Source organism: Vidua macroura, chromosome 3 (genome assembly GCF_024509145.1).
Source record: "Vidua macroura isolate BioBank_ID:100142 chromosome 3, ASM2450914v1, whole genome shotgun sequence".
NCBI classification, from domain to species: Eukaryota; Metazoa; Chordata; class Aves; order Passeriformes; family Viduidae; genus Vidua; species Vidua macroura.
In genome coordinates, this window is record NC_071573.1 from 91,701,276 (window position 1) to 91,720,981 (window position 19,706).

The following is a 19,706-nucleotide window of genomic DNA, read 5'->3' on the forward strand; positions in this document are numbered from 1 at the left end:
ATTCTGAGAGGCACGTAAATTATGCTTGGTAGAGGTAAGGGCTGTGATCCTATACAACCATTTCTGGTTTAAAACACTCTGCCAATGGAACAACAAGTTCATTTCCATTGAAAACACTGGGATAATTCTCACTGATTTACTAGCAAGTACAGGATATTTGCTTTAGTACAAGTTATGGTTTCTGATAACTGTGTGGGATCTTTACTTGTGCTTGCATTGTGTTTGCTGATGCCTTGATAGATTACAGTTAATTCCAGTGGAACTCTACTATTTGTTTAAGCACATCTAAATGTGCAAAAGAAGCATCAGCTATTTATAGCTGATACTTTTTCAAGTATTTATACTTGAAAAAAGTATTGATACTTTTTCAAGCTATTTATAGCTGATACTTCTTCAAGTCTCCTGTGTGCTTCTTGTGGTACCACTTCTCACCTGACTATAGCAACACAAACCAAAAAAAACAAAAAACAAAAAAAAAAAAAAAAAAAAAAACCACCACAAAAACAAAACCACCCCAAACAAACAAAAAACCAAACACAAAAACAAACATTAAAAAACCCAAAAAAAAACAAAAAACAAAAAAACCAAAAAAAAAACCAAACAAACAAACAAAAAAAACCTAAAACCAAAATTACAGATTCAGGGAAAACTACCAAGGTTGACTGCTTCTAGCAGGCACTTAGCAGATATTCCTATGTTTAGTATCACTTGCCAATTGCCATTATAGACAAAAATTGGAACACCTTCCTCCCACTCCTTTTCTTCCGAGACTTAACCTCCCTCCTTCATTCCCGACTCCTCTGCCTTCTCCCCTCCTTCTCTTGGTGTGTTCGCAAGGCACTTTCTCCACTGTTTTTCCCTGGCACTCTGCCATGCCGACTTTTGCCGCTTGTTAAACTCGTGCCCCACTCCGGCCCCGGCCGTGGCTCAGCCGCGCCCTGCGGGGGGCGGTTGGATCCGGCTGTGTCCGGCTGGAACCGGCTGTGTCCGGCTGGGTCCGGCTGGAACCGGCTGTGTCCGGCTGGGGCAGCCCCAGCCTCCCCTCACGGAGCCGCCGCTGCAGCCAATGGCCCGTACAGCCGTGCCTGGTTTAAAAAGCTGGTCTCTCAGCGGGTTTCCGAGCGGGTCGCTGGGATCACTGGGACCTGCTGGTGCTGGCCACACCTTTGAGGTTCAAGAGGGCAAGGTTCGCGTTCCAGAGGCGTGTAGGACGTGGACAGCAGGGCGCCTGGACACTGCTGCTGCAGAGGAGTTCTCAGGAGGCTGCACTCGGAACCCAGCCTTGCTCCTAGGAAAGGCTATTTTATTTGCTGCCGGGGAAAAATTTGCGTCGTAGACAACTCCTCGGCGTGTCCCCGGGTTCTTTTTCAACAACTCGGGAGCTCTGGGCATGGAATTAGCCTGACATTACTTTTGCTGCCCCCAGGTGGGGCCCTGCGCTTCCCGCAGGGGCCCTCGGTGGGGTCTGGCTGGAGCGAGGCTATGCGTCCCGGAGCCGTCCTCAGCCACAGAGGCCGAAAAGTACGCGCGTCGTGGGAAGGAGCTGAGGGACAGACCCTGGTGCAGCAACTTCAAACCTCTAAGCACCAGATGCTCGGTTTTAACATGTGACTACTTTTGGAATCAGTGGAACAAATAATATTATCAGAATGCAGTTCATCTGTAAGGCGTGGTTAACCTCTGAGCACATAAGTGGAAGCATGTCTGCAAGCCACCTTGGAGTGCAGAGCAGTGAAAAGGATATATACACACATTTCCAGCAGCTCCTTCCAGGCTTTGTTTCAGTGCAGATACCTGTTGGAATTCCTCGTGCTGCAGCCTGTACCTGTTTGTTGTACTTTCCCTATGGTCCTCTGAGGAGAGCCTGGTCCTGGCCCCTCTGCAACTACATACTAGGTCGGTGAAGAGAGAATCCAGATCCTTGGCACTTCACTATTTCACATTTTTATCAAAGGGCTAAAAGAAAAATCAGCACATTTCATAGCAGATAAAGTGATTATAGGTAGGAAAGTTGAAACTCAGTGATGTGAATCAGTATTCCATACATAGGAATTAATAAACTAGAGGCATTTTGTCTAGTTAAACGCACTTTGCCTAAATTCCCGTTGATGTGAGAAGCAGGAACTCAGAGGAGGAGAAGCTGAAGAACACGATGGATAATCAGCCATATGCCAGCTCCCAGTGTGACACTGACATATGAAAATACTAGTGCGACCTTGGTCTATAGTGGAAATCTTCAAATAGCATCACTGTATGTCTGACTCTGACATTGACCCAAGAGCTACCTAGCTGTAGGCAGCACTTAATCCTAGTGCAGAACAGGGGACAATTTTCTAGTTATGCTGCAGATTTGTGTTGCTTACCCTACAAGCACTACTTTTCAGACCAATTTAAACACTGTAGCTGTACCATTTAATCTCACACCTGGAAATGTCATGCAAGAGAAGAAGATGGAATGGAATGTTAGCCTTTCTGGCAAGAGAAAGGGAGCTTCACCTCATCATTCAGCCTCAGATGACAGAGCTTAGTATGTAAGGCCCCAGCCCTGCCAGCCTACTTGATACACATTAGTTCAAGCAGAGAATATCCTTCCACTCACTTTTTCAAAGACATAGTTCTTATTTAGCTTAGATCATATTTAACTCTTATTTATCTACGTCCTTATTTAAGGACATAGATCTTATTTAACTCTTGCTATTATTCAGCAGATATTTTGCTGCAGAACGTTAGTCAGGGGGTGATCTGGGAGACAACTCTTCTGGATTCCTTTGAAAACCCGATTTGAACAATTATTTCTAAGAAGTTTCAGAGTGGATTGCACAGAGACAGCTTTGAAATAAGCAGTGTAACTCTGATACTTTTTCTTGGTGTTCTATGTTCTCCCAGAGTATGCTGACACAACAAAACAGCTGTGACAGGAGTGTTTGTGTCTTAGTTAAACAGGCACACTATTTTTCTAGTGCCAGGGTGCTTTTTTGCTAATGGTAACAGGTGCTAAAATGAAGGCAGTGTAGGGCTGAGGCCAGAGAACGTGTATCTCCAGGATGTGGGGGTCATTTTTACTCTACAAGACACCAAGTAAGACTTCACTAATTGGACAGTGTCCTGGCTCTCCTTGAAGCAAGAGGGATGCCTCTTCAAAATTGACAACTGAACTGTGTAGGTTTGGGCCCCAAAGATTTTTGTGTCTTTTCTGCTCATTCCAGTATAGAAGATTAGGAATCTCCAGTTTCAGCAGTGAAACATATCCCCATCAACACTTTTCTAGCATGAGTGAAAGTCCTCTATTTTATTATTACAACTTTATTACCTTCTGTATAAAGACCACAGGCAGTTTCAGCATGGTTCTTAAGCACACCCAAGCCATCTTTCAGTACTGGTGCTATGGTAAGGACAGTTCAGGTTTCTGTGTACATCCATTCAGTTTAACCTCTCACCATTCAGGCTGATGGAAAGAGGCCTGTGTACGTGTAAGGGTGCTGTTCCTTTGTGAACTGCGTGCTGAGGTCTATAGTGCTGCTAAACAGCTGGGCAAGATGAACCAGATTCCTATTCCATTATCAAACTTGCACTGAGAACTTCCCCTTGAGAACGAGAACAAAAGCACGTGAAGGTTTGTATCTGGCCCAATGCACTTATCTTTCCCTTCACTTTTTATGTATCTTGTACCATATTGCCAATTTCTTCTGATATTTTTTCATTTGTAGTTTTTATGGAAATGCAACAACTGTTGTACATGTGCAACCTACAGAACTGACTAAGGATGCAGAAATAAACATGAAATGAAGGTTTAGATTGTTAATAACTTCATTGCCTCTGTTCTGGAGCAAAACTCACAAAAGTCACTAGGTTTTTTATTCCTGTAAATATTTTTCCGCTTGAATCAAGCTGGTTACAATCTTTCATATCTGTCAAACTTCTGTAGACACAAGTCCAGCAACTGATGGAAGCTGTTCTGATGGTAGAAGAGAAAGTGCTCTCCATTCTCTCCAAGTTTCCTTTTCTGCAGGAAATTAAATCAAAGTTATGCACACATACTCATTTCAAGTTTTGAGGAAGACAGAATCCTTGGCAGTTTCTTGCACTCTTACAGAATGCAGATGTAATCAAGAGAGAATCAGGAAACACAACCAACAGAGTAAAATACAAAGAATACAAAAGGAAAAAAACACGGCTGAGAAATGCATGTGAGAAGTGAATTACAAATCAATTAGTTACAAAAATTAATAGATAAATTATTTTTTATGCATGTGATCTCAGTATGAGAGACAGAGAAGGGCTTTCATCTCCCCTGTCTTATAATAGAAGTGGAATAACAGAATTAAATAAAAGCAGCAAAATACAAGCAAATAAAAGCAACATTTTCACACTAAGCCAGTGCATCTCATTGTTAGAGGATGTCATTGAGGCCAGGAATTTAAACAGATGAAAGTAGTGTGAAGGATATAGTGAACGTGGTGAAATATTGAAAGACATTGAACGTTTAGGGGCTAAGCAGCTCTCCAGTGCAAAAAGATTAAACTGTGAAAGGGAGGTTATCCCAGCACTGATCACTGACTGTATGGTTTTAAACCTTGCGTTGTAGGCTTGTACCATCTGACTTGCATCTGCTTTTCTCTGAAGCTGGACTGTCTGCTTTTAGGAAATTGCCTCCTCCCTCATCATCAGCCCTGAGCCACCATCTGATGAAATTGATTTCACTGGCTTTTGTTGGCTTGGTTAAGGGTTTTCCCACCCCTATTCTTAGTAGTAAAAAATAAAAAGATTCTTTAAGTTTAGGTTAGTAGTAGTTTTAGTTGTAATAATGCACATAAAGTGAGAATCTTATAAAGACCCCCAGAACACAACAGATACCAAATAGAGGAAATATACACCAATACAAGTTTCTATCAAAATATGAAGTAATTACAATACATTAGCTATTTAAGTTAAATATTTTACAATGAAATTTGTAAAATATACTGAAGGTATGTTTCAGTTTTTGAAACCTATCTCATGTCTTGATAAAGCAGCCCTTTGACCATGTTGAGATAGTTAGATCAATAAAGACTAAACAATCCAAATAACAACGTACTGAAAACTAGCTCTCCATTTAAACTCTCCTCACAGCACTACAGTGGGTGTAAATCAGAATTAGGGTTGTTTTCAGACTTTCCTATGCCAGCTGAGAGTCAAAGAGCTCAGGGAAATATGTGTGAGGGTTACTACAGGCTTGGTTAACCTTGCTTTGGGCAGTCAGTAAAGCTTCCTGCACAGAACCAGAGCAGTGACTGAAGGTTTGCAGCAAGGCTTAAGTGATGTATGACTTGTTTGAACTATTCATGTGGACTCAAATTATGTTTGTCACAGTGGTGTGGTGCGTCAGTTTAGGAGCATGCATGTTTAGGAGTGCAATAAGCAGCATGGGGAGAATCCTCCTACCCTTCTATGTTTAATTCTTTGGTGGCATTTAGTGATGTACCCTGTGCTCACCTCTGAGGGGATGCTGCAATCAGGCATTGTTCCCCAAGCCAGCTGCTTGGTGGTTTGTGAGGATTGCAGGTAGGTACATTTTGAGAAGACTTTGAACTTACCTCATCTACAGCACAAGGAAGTGTGTCTGCAGAGCACAGTGGGACGGTGACATGCCAGGGCATGGTATACTCGCTAGTTAAAATCTGCCTTTGCCCAAGCCCAGATCACTTCAGTGGCACCTGGGCCCCATGCCCATTTCTTGAATACTCATAGGTGTGGCTTAACAAATCATGTAAAGAAACTTATCAAACAAAATGTAAAGAAACAAATCATGTAAAAGAAACTTATTTTCTGCTCTAGAGGTTTACAGAACACCTATTCTAGTTATAGAAAACAGCAACCTCCTTGATATGATTACCTTCAGATTCCAAAGGAGCTTTGTAATTACATTATGAAAGGCTGTGCTGGAAGCAAAATAAAAAGAGAACAAGAGAGAAAGTCTTTCTGCCAAACAAGAATGGGTAGAAGGGGAACAAACAAACAAATCTGGATGTAGCCATATTCAGCAAATCCAACAAGTATCAGAATGCTTTGCTTGACCACTCAGTCATCCCTGACCCTTAAATTAGGGACCTCCCCCTCCCATTCTTTGCCACCAAGCCTACTGCTGGCCTTGGCAGCTTTTGAGACTGCAGAGAGAACAGAGAGACTACAGTTACATGCATGCTCTTCTGTGGTTTCTCTTCCTGAACCAACTCTTGCACTCAGGTGCATACTGATATTAAAGACTTCAGAAACAGGAATAGATTAATCTTGATTCAATACTGCCATCATGGATAGCTATGAACAAATGCTCCTTTCCTACTCAGCTATCTCTGTATGTGCTGCATTCCTACTGGAGCCACATCTGCATTACACAGGGATCACTGTGCCCATGCTTAGTACAGCGTGCATTTACATAATGTTCAGATATTCCAAAATAGGGTACCTGTTTTGCCAGCTGGGTATTGTTCTAGGCCTCTGCTGGACTTCTGACCCATATTAAGGAATTTTCTCTAGGGTAGCCTGTTAGTAACTGGGTTTGACATAGAAAACATAAAGACACATGCATTTAATGTCATGCTTTACTCAGTATATTATGAACTAACGAGAGAGTTAGAATTAGGCAAAGTGTGAAGAAGCACCACACAGTTGAGTTTTGCTAACAGCATCAACCTCTGAAGCACATAAATTACAAACATAAATTACAAATTCTAAGGGAAGTGCATCCTCTGGAAGAAACTGCCAGCGATTGCCAGGCAGAGAAGCCATTATAAAACTCCAACTGTGAGGAAAATGTTACCTACAAATATTTTGTCCTGAGATTCCCCATAGTGACGTGCTGTGTTAGTAGAGCCATGGCTTTAGACAGACAAATACAATTTTGATTACGGTGTGGGTTCTGTGAACAGATCTTCAGATTAATTGTACTGATGTCTGCTGCAGGGGTGTAAAGCAATGCCCAACATCACATGTGGGTCTGTGCTAGAGGAAGGAACTTTATCTTAGCACCCAAATCCCATTTTCCATTTGCTATGCTGTCCTTGTGTCTGTTCACATGCACTTTCAGTTTTGGGATTTTTAGCTGAAATACAGATAAAAAAGCTGAAACAGTTACTTCTTGTGGGTAAGAAAATCATAATTTATTTAATCTCTGAGCATTAGCCATGTACATTCAATTTCAAAAATTAGTGCTATTACCTTGAGACATAGGGTGGGTTGTGACATAAACTGCTCATCCATTTTTTATATCAAGTAAGCTTGATACTGTATTTCAAAGTAATTGAGCCCCATTATTCCATACTTTGAGTAACTTCTCTATGCCATACAGCAGCAAAAATAAAAACCTGCCAAATAATTAAATAACCCTAGAAACTTTTGTGTTTTTTCTTTAAATGATTACTATTACCTTAAATATGACCCAGAAAAAAAAATCTATAATTTTCTCAGTGTTTTCAAATGTCTTGCTGTTGTATTTGGGTAAAATGCCCCCAAAATTCCAAGAGAATAGATGGCTACCTTAGAAACTGTGAGGTTAGTGTCATGGTGTAGTCAAATCAGCAAACAAAGACTATCTCTGCTTGGGTGTCAGTTTTCAGAGCCATACGTCTTTAAACTGGATAGTGTCAGTTTAAGAGCCCTGGGAGGCTTTTTTCTCTTATTGGGTATGGCTGGAAACTCCCCCAAGCTGCAGAGTTTAAACAGCCCTGGGGAACCTGCTTGTGCTGGGTGGAGTCTGAGTTAAGGTCAGAAGGTAAGAACTTAAACATTCCTTTTCCTTAAAGCATTTGCATGACTATTTTTAAGTGAAACGACTAAGTTTTTTAGGGCATCTGTTGGTGTAATGTAAATTCTCTGCTCTCCTTTGTCTGTGTGCCAGGTAGACTAAAAATGGCTTGATAATTATTTACCAGTGGAAGCTGCAGGAGAGAAAATGCCAGAGAAAGATGTGTTTTAATCAGGAAATTAATTCTGTGGTGCAGTGTGGAGCTGACCAAGGCAGCCATGAAACAACTGAGAGGACAAAGTGCAAGTGTCGAGCACTGTGTTGTTTCTTCTAGGTTTGAGCAGGAAAGCTGGCCTGTGGGATATGCTGGACTCTAATCTCAGCTCCAGGGCTAAACAGCATTTCATGCTGAGTGCTCCTGTTTTTGGAAGGTGATGATCTCTTAAATTGTTCTTGCATCCCTGAGAGAAGTTCTGGACAGGCATGTTACTAAGGCTCACAAGGCAATAGTAAATAGGATAGAAATATGGATTTTAGACAAAAACAATTTACAAAATTGTATGTAGTCAAGTGATGTGTTGAGGCTTTTGCTAGATATCAGGGCAGTGTATGCAAAATGCAGTTATTTATTTTGCTGCAGCATAAATTCATAACATGAACCTGTTCTTCATCAGTGTCTGGGTTAGTGCAGTAGTCCCCAAATGTCCTGAGTAGTGATGTATTTTGGCTATAGGAATCAGATATTACTTAATCAAAATTAGAAGGTTTTCCATGCCTGTTCTCAACCGTCCCTGGACATTTGGCCGTTTGTACCTTTTTCAAGAGTCAATTTCCTTCAGCAGGAGCAGTCAGACATAGCTTTTGAGGAGCAACACCAGCTCATACCATGGACTGCTTGTAAGCCTGGTGGTTTGTATTGTTGTTATGAAATATATGGTAGACCATTGCCTATCTCTTTTTTTGTCCTTCTGCCATATGGTCTGGCTGATGAATGATAACACGTTTCTCTGGTAATTGTATAACTTTAACAGTTCAGCAATTCATGGAGCCTTTGATAGTTTACTTCCACTAGAAGTCATAAATCCACACAGCTTCCATAGCTACCAAGTGGCATGGCATGCTCCAAATGCATATTGAAAATCAGCATAAATATTTACAGACTTGGAGCAGCTGATGGATCTTTGTTAATGCAATTAATTCAGCTGCTTGTGTGCTCAGCTTTGGACTGAGTGGTGGAGCTTCCACTGCTTCATTTGCAGTACTTAGTCAATAACCTGTGTTCCAGTTGCTGCTCAGATAATATGACCACCCACAAATAACAATTCCAGATAGGTATTTAGAAACAGTGCATCTGTTACATCTGCTTGAGCCTTTTAGGCTTTATGGGTGGTTACTACACAGCTGTGATGTCATTCCTTCCCGAGGAGGAAGGAGTAATGTAGTGGGATTTGGCATGTCAGTTACTATCCCAGAGGCTGTTCCTTGCCTTTCTTCTGCAAACAAAGTGAATGATTTACTACAGTCTGGCAGTCCCAGGACAAGTGCAACTAGCTTCAAAATCCTCAATGTCTACCTTGTGTGTTGCCCAGTGAATGAGCTCTTCATCACCTTAGGTTATCAGTATCAGGGGTTTTTCTGTTTCCTTGAAAGAGCTGTCTGGTGGTGGCAGAATCCTACAACTTCTGGAAAGTGTTAGTTTTTAGTACCGAGTCTTGGAAGGTTTTGAATTATTTTAATATGATTTTCAGATAATAGCTGCTCATCTTACTGAAGAATGTAATACAGGTATTCTATACTTCTCTTACACAAATTGTAACTTATATAGAAAGACCCAATGACCATTTTTAATTAAGGCAAACAGTAAGAAATGGGTGACAGCTATACAAGATTACTTGGCTACTAATAAAGCATCAACATATTCTATCAAAAATGGATCAACTTTTTAAAACAGTACCTCCTGAAAGTCTCTTAGTAAAACTAGAAAAATAGTGGAGGTGTGAGTGAAATCTTGAGACCTTGGCTCTGTAGGCTGTATCTTTCCCCAAATAAATGAAAAAACGTGTTGAGAGCCTGGATGAATAGGTTTGCTTTTTTAATGTAGAAGTTGCTAAGTTTCTCATTAGTCGAGGGTTGTATCTTCTGATCTTTAGGGAATCTCAGGTGTCAGTACTCCCAGGGGAGTGAGCAACTAAACTGAGCCCACCAGAGAAGACTCAGGTCCAGACCCACTAACTGAAAGTAGCTGTATGTGAGCTACAGGTGTCAGGTCCTGTATAGTCAATGGAGATGCATTCAGCACATCTAAAGACTAAGGTGACTTTTAACCAAAACTCAAGAGGGTTTTTTTGGTTTTGGTTTTTTTTTTTTTTTTTTTTTTTTTTTTTTTGTTTAGTTTTTTTTTTTTTTTTTTTGTTGTTTAGTTTTTTGTTTGTTTGTGGGGTTTTTTGTTGGTGGTGGTTTTGGTTTTTTTTTTTTTTTTTTGTTGGGTTTTTTTTCTGTGTTGGAATGTTAAGGTAACTAAAATCCACTCAGAGCTGACAGATTTATTTTTTTTTTATGAAAAAAAATATAATGGCAAGTTTTAATTCTATGTTTGTCATTGTTCTTCTCACATAATTTAATGCCACATGGAATCTCTTGTTCATGTGAAGTGATAAAATGATACCTGAGGCTTCTTGTGCAAACAAAAGATAATGTTTCCAGGAGGATTGAGGTTCATATACTTGATATTTCGGTTGTTGGCTTTTTTAGTTAAAGGAAAAGTCTTATTTACTGTAAGTTTCAGTACATTATAAGGTAGGGCAATGTGTGTTGAAATGATAGAGATGCAACGAAACTGAAAAGTATGATAACAAAAGAAGCACTAGATAGTTATTGTGAACTATGTTGATAAACTGCCCTACAGTGAAAAGTAGTCGCACAAGATGCAGGAACTAATAAAACACTGTCCCTAGAGCCAAATATTGTAATTAGGAACAACTATTCACACTTTAAAACTGGACATACTTTTTCCCATAATGTGTATTTTGATTATATTTACTAAATTACCCCAAATATTCCTATTTATTTTAGTAACAACTCAGTTCTTACTGGAATTGCTCAAGGGAGAACTCTCAATCCTGTTTTTTATTTAAGTCAAGTTTGGGCAAAATATGTTCCAGATGTACTTTATTTTAAGTTCACCTACAAAGCATTGTGGCTTGAAGAAAACATACCACTAAAATGTACTGAGGCTGATTCAAATAAGAAGTGTCAAGTGGATGTAAGGTGTGACAGATGTAATGTTGCAGCTTTGGCTTTAACTCTGGGAAAACTGGAGTCATCTGGAATTTTAAGTGAGGCACTCTGACCATTAGGATATGATTAGGAAATCTGTTTTAAATTGTTTTTTTCCTTCTGATCATCATTGTATGATACAAGCATCTTTGTGATACAAGCATCTTCCAGTCCCCCTGGAAACACAGGGCCCCATGCCCCAGGGGCTACTTTTCAGGGCACATGAAGCCAATGCAGCTAGGTTCCACATCTGGCTTCAAAGGACATCTCAAAGCTGCCATAAGCAGCAAGGAAACAGGCTGCAGCCATGCAGAATGGCCAAGGAAGCTCATCCTGTTTCATGGAATAAAGGGAATATCAACAATTCATTCACTCCTATTTGAAGAAAGAAATGGTCTGCATATGAAGCTGCAAAATGCAAATAAGGCAAACAAAGCTAGACAAATTTCAGCCTCCTGGTAAAATATATTTTCCTTTCCTTCTTTTCTTCTTTTCAATGATGATGATGGCAATGAAGCTAAATGAGTAATTTCCCTGAGGATGTGGAAGGATTTTCAGTAGCTTTGTATAATTGTTTTCATAGTCAGCAGTGTTCCCCCTGTAGCTAGGGGCTCATACCACTTGTTTAAACAGGTCTGTGTTTGCTTGCAATCATAAGAAACCTCCCTGGCAGCACTGAGGAAGGCTTTACAGATTCGCACATCTTTCCTTTCCTAGTACTGGCTGTGTGGTGTCACTGATCTGTCTCTCATTTTATGTTTTGAACCAAATGAAGTTTAAACTTCAACGGGCATAGTGAGAATGAAAAGTGCTATCTCGCCTCAAAATAATGGTGCTTAAAATGCCAGTTTTATGAGATACTGTTTTCTGCTTAGTATCTTTTAGGGAACCAGGAGCTCAGGAACATGTCAGGGAAGCCCAGGCTTACCTACTTGAATGGAAGGGGCCGGATGGAGCCCATTCGATGGCTCTTGGCAGCAGCTGGTGTGGAGGTTGGTTGACATTTTCAGTAGAGTGTTACAGACTAGTGTTCTCTACTTTCCTCTGTGAGGGACGATTTAACATGCATGTGGTGGATAAAAGCTGCATGAGGGTGACTAAATTCTTTTGTCCAGTGGCACTGCATGTTTGTAACTACCTTTTTCCATGGTTGATACTTGGGATGCAAACTTGGTGCCATTTAGAGTTTATTAGAAGTAGTAGCAATCTCCTGAAGTGATTAATCATAAAGGGACAAAATGGGGATTTATTTAAAGGGCCTTTATTAATTGTCAGTTATCTAACTGTGCTGAACTACCTTAACTCAATCTTATTAAGTTTGCAGTTGCAATGTGTGTAAGCTGGGGTGGGGTTAGAAATATTTGATGTACCTTGTGCTTCCCTTGGCACTGGCTCCAACCTGTCTTGTTTCTGTAGATGCCTGCACTCTGTTTGTGCTTGATCTTCAGTTATTTCTGAATCAGTGCACTGACGCAGAAATGTCCAGACCCTCCTTCTGCTCCCCATCAGCTGTCAGGGTGTGTGTGGGATCCTTGGGACATCTGCACCTAAACAGTGCAGCTGAAGACCTGGCCCATTACCTTTTGCTTGACTCAGTAATTCTGGGCATGGTTATGTGCTATCACTTAACAGAAGAAAAATGTTCAAATACAGCAGTGTGACACAATTCTCACTCCTTTTTCAGTTTGAAGAAGTTTATTTGGAAACAAAAGAGCAGTATGACAAGTTAATCAAAGGTAAGAATCCTGATACCTGAGACTTTGTCCTTCAAACTAATTGTCCAGCCTAGTTAAACTTATGGTTTGATATAGTTTATTTGAACCAGTGGAAACTTCTGGGTGCACACCTTGAATTGTGCAATACTAATTTTGAGTAACCTGCTATTTCCAGTGCCAAATAACTGGTATAAGCTAAAAGCCAGAGCTTCTGTGATTGTGTTTATTTTAGTACATTAAACAGGAAAACACCTATGCTGTTGAATTGTTAGTATGGTACCTTGCCGGAGTCTTCCCCGGATTTGGGTGACTCCGGATGGTGGTAAAGTCTCTCCTCCAACCCGTGCCTTCAAAGAAAGACTCAGTAGTCTTCAGTCGTCCGGTCTCAAGGTAGTTTATTGCATATTATCTCAAGGCACACAGACTCCCTGACATTGTCCCTGACTCTGTCTGTCCCCGTCTCTGGCTGTCTCCTCTCTCCTCCCCGAAGGGAGGGTGCCATCTTTTATATCACACATTACGTATTAGGTGTTTATAGTTTTTTCCCAATGCCTACTACCTATGTTAAACAGTGACTTTCTACTCTAAACCAATCTGTGAGTGCCAACATCACCAAGAACATGGAGAATAGGAAGAAGAAAGAAGGAGGACAGGGCACGCCCAAATCCCTCCATCTTAAAACCTCTGACCCCCATGTACAAACCTCAGACCCCCCTGTACAAGGCCTAAAACCCCCCTGTACAGCACTCAAAAATCCTACCTTTCACCTTGTGACTACTTCTATTATAATATCTAAACTTTTGTGATTTCTTGTTCTTCCTGCAAGGTTGGTAAATTGTTCCATGGGTCAAGCTCAAGACCACAGGGGTCCCTGGCCGCCTGCCAGGGTCTCAGAGGCTTCTGCCCTGGGCCCAGAACATCCAAGAGTGTCTGAGGGACACCTTGGGTTCCGACAGTACCTGGCACATTTTTAGTCCAGGGCAAATAGAACTCCCTGAGCCAGAGATATGAAGCTTCCCCTAGTTAAAAAGCATGGAGCCAGCAGGAAAGCCTGGCATGGTCAACGCAGTATGCCACAAAGGCTTCATACCAACCTTGGGAGCATGACCAGTTCTTCCTGCACACCAGTGCAGACCCCTAGCCACTGCCCTTGATATCTGGTCAGAAGAAATCCAGCAGTGAACCCCTCTACAGAGACCTTGGAAAGAGAAGACATTCCTGCCAGAGTGGGGAAGGAGTTGGGACAGTGAGGAGCAGTAGTGCATATGCCCCACAGTTTACCTGCTGCCCAAGATCCGTGAGAGAAACCTCGCAGAAGGCTGGGCTTGCCAAACCATACAAGGAGACTTGGAAGAGGTCTTGCCTGCATTGTGGCTAAGCTCAGAAGGAAGAAGCTGTGTCTAAAGAAATTCTGTCAGGGAAAACTAAGGTGAACAAAAATAAGATAGAAATGATATTAAATAAATCAGAATTAAATTTACAGGTCCAGTTTGCTGGGACTCTTAAAATGTGGGAGGACAGTGCAGTGTACACAAACCAATTACAGCTCTAAATGTAAGAGTACAGATACTGAAACCCCAAATCCCTATATCCTTCACAAGAGTAGGTTATCTAGAAAGAGTGATAATGTAACCAGGATTGTATCTGAGCTTACTGATATCCAGAGAGAAAAATTAAATGGTGGTGAAAAGGATAGGGAAGTTTTATAAGAAAAATCAAGTGGTTTATGTCTATACATTGAGCTTAAGATGGTGAGAACACAAAGAAAAAAGGTGTGGTTTTTTAATAGAATGGGTTGAAGAAAGAGATAAATTAGTCATCCTGATAAAGGGGCCTCTGGAATGTTGCCAGTTGTGCAGGGCAGGACTCAACAGGAGTAACTCCACATTACTTCTCCCTTAAACAATTTTTCTCTCCCTACCAATATGATTTTTGACAGTTTCCTGTGTTTAGACACTACCACACATTAGACTGGCCCAGGCATGACTTTGGCCTGTGCCAGCTGATGATCCTCCAGGCAGTGCCCCAGCAGAGTCAGGATGATGCCTGGGCCAGGGGCTGTTCCCAACAGGCAGCTTGCAGAGAGGCAGCTGTTTTGGAGGCAGAGAGAGTTAAATAGCTTTGGCCTGTGCAGACCTCTACCTGTTGGCCTGTGGGATGACTAACCTGGCACAATCTGTGCAGCCAGAGGTTGCCCACTGGGTATCAGTGAGCTCTGCTGGTTGGTTGCAAATAGCAGGTGATTGTTTTTTAATGTGTGCTGGACAGACCACCTTTGGACAGCACAATCCAATCCCTGGAATGACTGGTAAACTCCTTTTAATCCTGCATATGTATTCTGTGCTGTGGTTATGTGAAGTGGTTCTCTCTGCAAAATGAGGGAGGAGAGGCAGTCCACTACTGATTTTTAAGAGGGACTCCTCTGTTATGTAGATAAGAAACAAATGGTGTATTCAGTCATATTTGCTGTGTTGCTTTTTGTCAAGGGCCAGAAAGACAAATGTTATTTTTCACTTCACATCTTTCTGCTGAAAAATACCCTTCAGGATCTATTAGTTTTCCTATTCTATTGTTTCTGCTAGATAGATACCAAGTAATGTTTCTTCCTTAAGATGCAGAGGTGTGTTCTGGAAAGACAAGAACACACATGATCTTTCTGTGAATGTTTACAGGAAGCAAACACAAGCTATTTGTTGCTGCAGAGATAACTACTCTTTGAATTTCAACTGTAAATTAATAATATAGAATGAGTGAAGAATATTAATTCTAGCCTAGCAAGGTATTTTAACAGCTCTGGAGAAAAAGATCGGCAGATATGCCTGTTAAAATGAACCTTCATATCTGAAAGAAGGATTCACCAAACAGATATAAATTGAGCAATTAAAAGAAATTAACTTTGAGCAATGCAAGTGGCAGCTGCTTATTTGGATTTGGAGTTCTGCTGTGATTATAAGCAGGGCAGGATTGTTCTCGGGACGCCATTAGTGTGTAGATGGAGGAGGGGGTGTCTCCAAAAACAGTGAATTAGTCCAGCAGAAAACTGGTCTAGAATAGACTGACTTTGCAATGCTAAATCTCTGTGTATACTTAGCTCTCAGAGCTGCCTCACTGAAAGCTCAGACATTGCTCCTACCAGCACCAGTGGAAAATGGGACTATAAAGATGTTTCTATATAGACCTAAATTGTTGTAGAATGGCACTGAGACTAGGCCTGTAAAATCTATGGGGACACTCTAACTCTGGCCCTGAAGTGAGTGTGTGAAACTTACTCAAACACCAATAGCTGTCACAGGCTCTGCCTGTAGCTCTGTAGCTTCAGGATGTTTAAAGTTGCCTGACCCCTTCCTGTATTCCAGCAGCTTGGTCTTGCTGCAGTACTACTCAGGTATGTCCCTGACAGGGAATTGATCTGCATTCAAAAGAATTGGATTTTTTTTTTTTTTTAAGTTCATATTTACCATGTATCTTTATTCTCCTCCTATTCCTTGGGTTGGAAGTGCTGGTTCAGGCTTTTCCTGCCAGTATGAGGCAGGCTCCAGAAGTACAGAGGTACAGGCAGGGCCAACTCCCACCAGCCAGTGAAGCTCTGTCAGTGCTGTCAAGCCCAGGGCCCAGCTGTGCTGTGGTGACTTTGCTACAGGAGTGTGATGCAGGCTGTTTGATCTTCCCCACAATGTAAGTTGAATGCTATGAGTTTTACAGTTAGAGCAAGACATGAGTGGTCCCCTACACTGCAAGAGAAATGTGCTCAGTGTCTCACTCTCCTGTACACCTTGCAGTCCAGGAGGAACTAACAGGCTTTCCTTCACCTCTCCACCCTAGATGGATTCCTGCTCTTCCAGCAAGTGCCCCTGGTTGAGATTGATGGGATGAAGATGGTGCAGACCAGAGCCATCATGAGCTACATAGCAGGGAAATACAATCTCTATGGGAAAGACTTGAAGGAGAGAGCCCTGTATGTAACACCTCCTATCACTAACAGAGCAGTCTGTTATTTGATAGCTACATTATATAAACCAAATTCAATCCTGTAAATCCCATATAAAGGCATCAAAAAGGCTAACGATAAGATTTAACCACTGCTTCTGAAGTGTTCCTAACAGAAATAGGCTTCTGTTCTTTCAGAAAAATATTCAGGTTTCATTCATACATAGTTTTGGCTATGAAAATTGGCATTATGTTGGTGATATAAAATTCCTGTAAGTTGCCTTAGTTAATTGGAAAACAGATGAAATAATTTCTGTGCTTTTTTCTACCATCTTGCCCTGACCAATAGGATTGACATGTATGTGGAAGGAATATCAGATCTGATGCAAATGATTTTGATGTTTCCTTTCTCTCCACCTGATGCAAAAGAGAAGAATATTGAGTCAATTAAGGAGAGAGCAACTAACAGGTACTTTCCAGTCTTCGAAAAGGTAAGTTACAGGAAGTATGTGTCTATAAAACTTGCAGAAACTTTTTGGATAATTGCAAAATAAGAATGTAGTGTAGGTCAGTTCCCAATCCTCAGCTTTTTTGATTATCAAAAAAGGGGAAATACAGCAGTACATCTTCCACTCTTTGTTTGCTTTTGTTGTCAGGGCTGTGGTATTTGAACATCTGCGAAGCAATATGTTCTCAGCTGTACAAAAAAACTTTTCAGTAAAAGTTTTGTGATTATTTTTCTTGAAGGAGCAGTTCTATACTTACATTTGTTTAAAGCCCATCTCTCCCCCATACTTAATTTCATTTGGAAAAGTTTCCCTGGAAGAATGCAAAAATCCCTTGTACATAAATCAGGTATAGAGGAGTACTTGAGTAAAATGACAGTCACAGATTTATAAAAAAATAACACCAACCCATATGATTCGTGCATCTGGCACTTTTGTAATAATGATCTAGTTTTCTTGGAAAATAATAATAAAAGCTGAACATCACACAAGTTCTTAGCACTAAAATAGTCTGTTCCCAAAGGCAGGGATTTTCTTTAGTTAGTTGTTGCAATTCTGCATTTCTAAGTTTCCTTCCTGATATTAGCATTGGACATCACTTCATATGAAACATCTAAATGGGAGTTCTATGAATTCCTTAAATTGCTTGTTGCTTCCTCCATTATCCCTGTTTCTAATCCTAGGACTGTTACTAGTCTACTTTAGCACGTGGTTTTTTTTCTGTTCCTAGTGCCCATCGTCATTCATTATTACTGAGTGACCAAAGTTTGTAGTCTGTGTACTAGAACATGAAATGAACAAAACTTCATTTTTTCCCAGCAGTAATGAAATTTAGGCTCAGCTTCAGCAGAAAGGTCCACTCTGAAATTTCAGGTAGAATTGCTGCTCAGCTCTGCAGCTGTGCTGTGAGGCTTAGCTGCCAAGGATGCCCATATGCCCCGCTCTCATCTGCAGCCCACATTTTCTTGTCTTCTCCAGGTTTTGAAACAACATGGCCAAGACTTTCTTGTGGGCAACAAATTCAGCTGGGCAGATGTTCAGCTAATAGAAGCTATTTTAGCAGTGGAGGAGAAAGTTCCTGATGTGCTCTCAGGGTTTCCTCAGTTGCAGGTAATTTAATTACTGAGTATGCTGTATTCAGGAGCTAGAGGTCAGTCCTGAAGTAATCATCCCCCCATGCTGGGTAAATCACATTTTTGTGGCTGGAATTCCTCTCTTGCTCTGTTTTTAATTTTTTTTTTTTTTTTAGGTGTTTAAAAGCAAAATGAGCAATATGCCTACGATTAAGAAGTTCCTGCAGCCTGGCAGCCCAAGGAAACCCCCACCAGATGCCCATTATGTAGAAACTGTGTTGAAGATTTTTAAGAAATGAGAGCCTTGCCACCTTTGGTGAGACCCAAAATGCTGGAAGAGCGGGGGAAAGCAGAGCAGCAACCCCAATCCCTAAACCAAAGGAGAAGGAAGCTCAGCAAATTAGTATTGTTTTAGTTAAAACTAGTGCTAGAGGAACAAAACAACCCATACCAGAAATAAATCATTCTGTTATACTGGCAATGTGACAGCAACTTTGTCTTTATTGATATCAAATGCTTGGCAAAACATGAAAACAAAGGAGTATGGAGGCAAAGAATTATTTGTAGGATCAGGAATTTATTAATTTGGAAAAAGAACAATGCAGTGTTATATTGTTAGAATATAACTTGTTGGATTATTTTTCTGTATTTCAAACCTGTGTGATCATACCAGCTGCTTACAAATATATTACCTCTTGAGAGCAAATTGTTGTGAAAGCAAGGTGCAGTCTGTTTTGCAGACTGGCAAGACAGAGGGGGTTTATTTCTACACATTTAGGACAGAACACGGAGCAACAGATACTCACGGTCCATTTAATTTCAAATAAAAATATTTACAGCAGACAATGAACAGCCTTGTGAAGTGGTCTGATGCAACAGAGAAGCACCTGCTTAGAAGGAAATGGTGTTCCAACAACTGTCAGTAACCAGATCTGATGCTTAATAGTCCATGACATGAGTGAAGGAAAAAAGAAATTAGAAAAAATATGGGAAAATGAACCTGAGGGAGAAAACAGAAGAACACCATTTCCCAAAATAGCTCAGTGAAGTGACACTTCCAAAAGTCAAGTTACAAGACAGACTGTATTGGACTTAGTTGCCTGAAATCTCAATGGATACTTGTGACAGAACAAGAAACGTCAGTGTTGGGATTAAATCATCCTCTGAAGACAGTGCTCCTCTCCCCTACCTCTAAAGAAGGCTGAAGGGAATGGCTTCATCAAAACTTTTAACTATCTCAGTAGAGACAGAATAATTTTGAGTAGTTCAGCCATAACTGAAGAGCATGCTGAGAGATTCCTCCTGAATTTGGACCTATTGGAAGGAGACTAGACAGCTAGACCAGATGTAGGTGTCTACAAAGTTGGATGAGATGGGTTTTTCTAAGTTGTCTACACTATAATTAACTTTCAGGCTTGAACTCACACTTCCCTACCAGGTGATCACTAGACTCAGGATGTCTCCTAGAGTTTATCAGGGGCAGGCCTAC

General features: G+C 40.9%; 1 protein-coding gene across 2 annotated transcripts; it reads left to right on the plus strand.

Annotated features, from left to right (window-relative positions):
• The first annotated feature begins 7,664 nt into the window (after nt 1-7,664).
• LOC128804706 (glutathione S-transferase-like) lies at nt 7,665-18,923 on the plus strand. Of its 2 annotated transcripts, none has more exons than XM_053972762.1 (7): nt 7,665-7,747; nt 11,872-11,988; nt 12,681-12,732; nt 16,534-16,666; nt 16,988-17,129; nt 18,123-18,254; nt 18,394-18,923. In XM_053972762.1, exons 2-7 carry the CDS (start codon nt 11,902-11,904, stop codon nt 18,514-18,516), a joined length of 669 nt encoding a protein of 222 aa, XP_053828737.1. In that variant the 5' UTR covers nt 7,665-7,747; nt 11,872-11,901; the 3' UTR covers nt 18,517-18,923. The 2 variants fall into 2 exon arrangements, with proteins under 2 accessions (XP_053828737.1, XP_053828736.1); XM_053972761.1 differs by lacking the exon at nt 7,665-7,747 and adding an exon at nt 8,061-8,151.
• Nucleotides 18,924-19,706: the final 783 nt, after the last annotated feature.

What these genes read in the sequence shown, in the direction of transcription:
- LOC128804706 (XM_053972762.1), top strand. Translation starts at nt 11,902, where the DNA reads ATGTCAGGGAAGCCCAGGCTTACCTACTTGAATGGAAGGGGCCGGATG. An exon ending in GTATGACAAGTTAATCAAAG is followed by an intron (nt 12,733 to 16,533) that starts GTAAGAATCCTG and finishes TCTCCACCCTAG; the next exon opens with ATGGATTCCTGCTCTTCCAG. An exon ending in GACTTGAAGGAGAGAGCCCT is followed by an intron (nt 16,667 to 16,987) that starts GTATGTAACACC and finishes CCTGACCAATAG; the next exon opens with GATTGACATGTATGTGGAAG.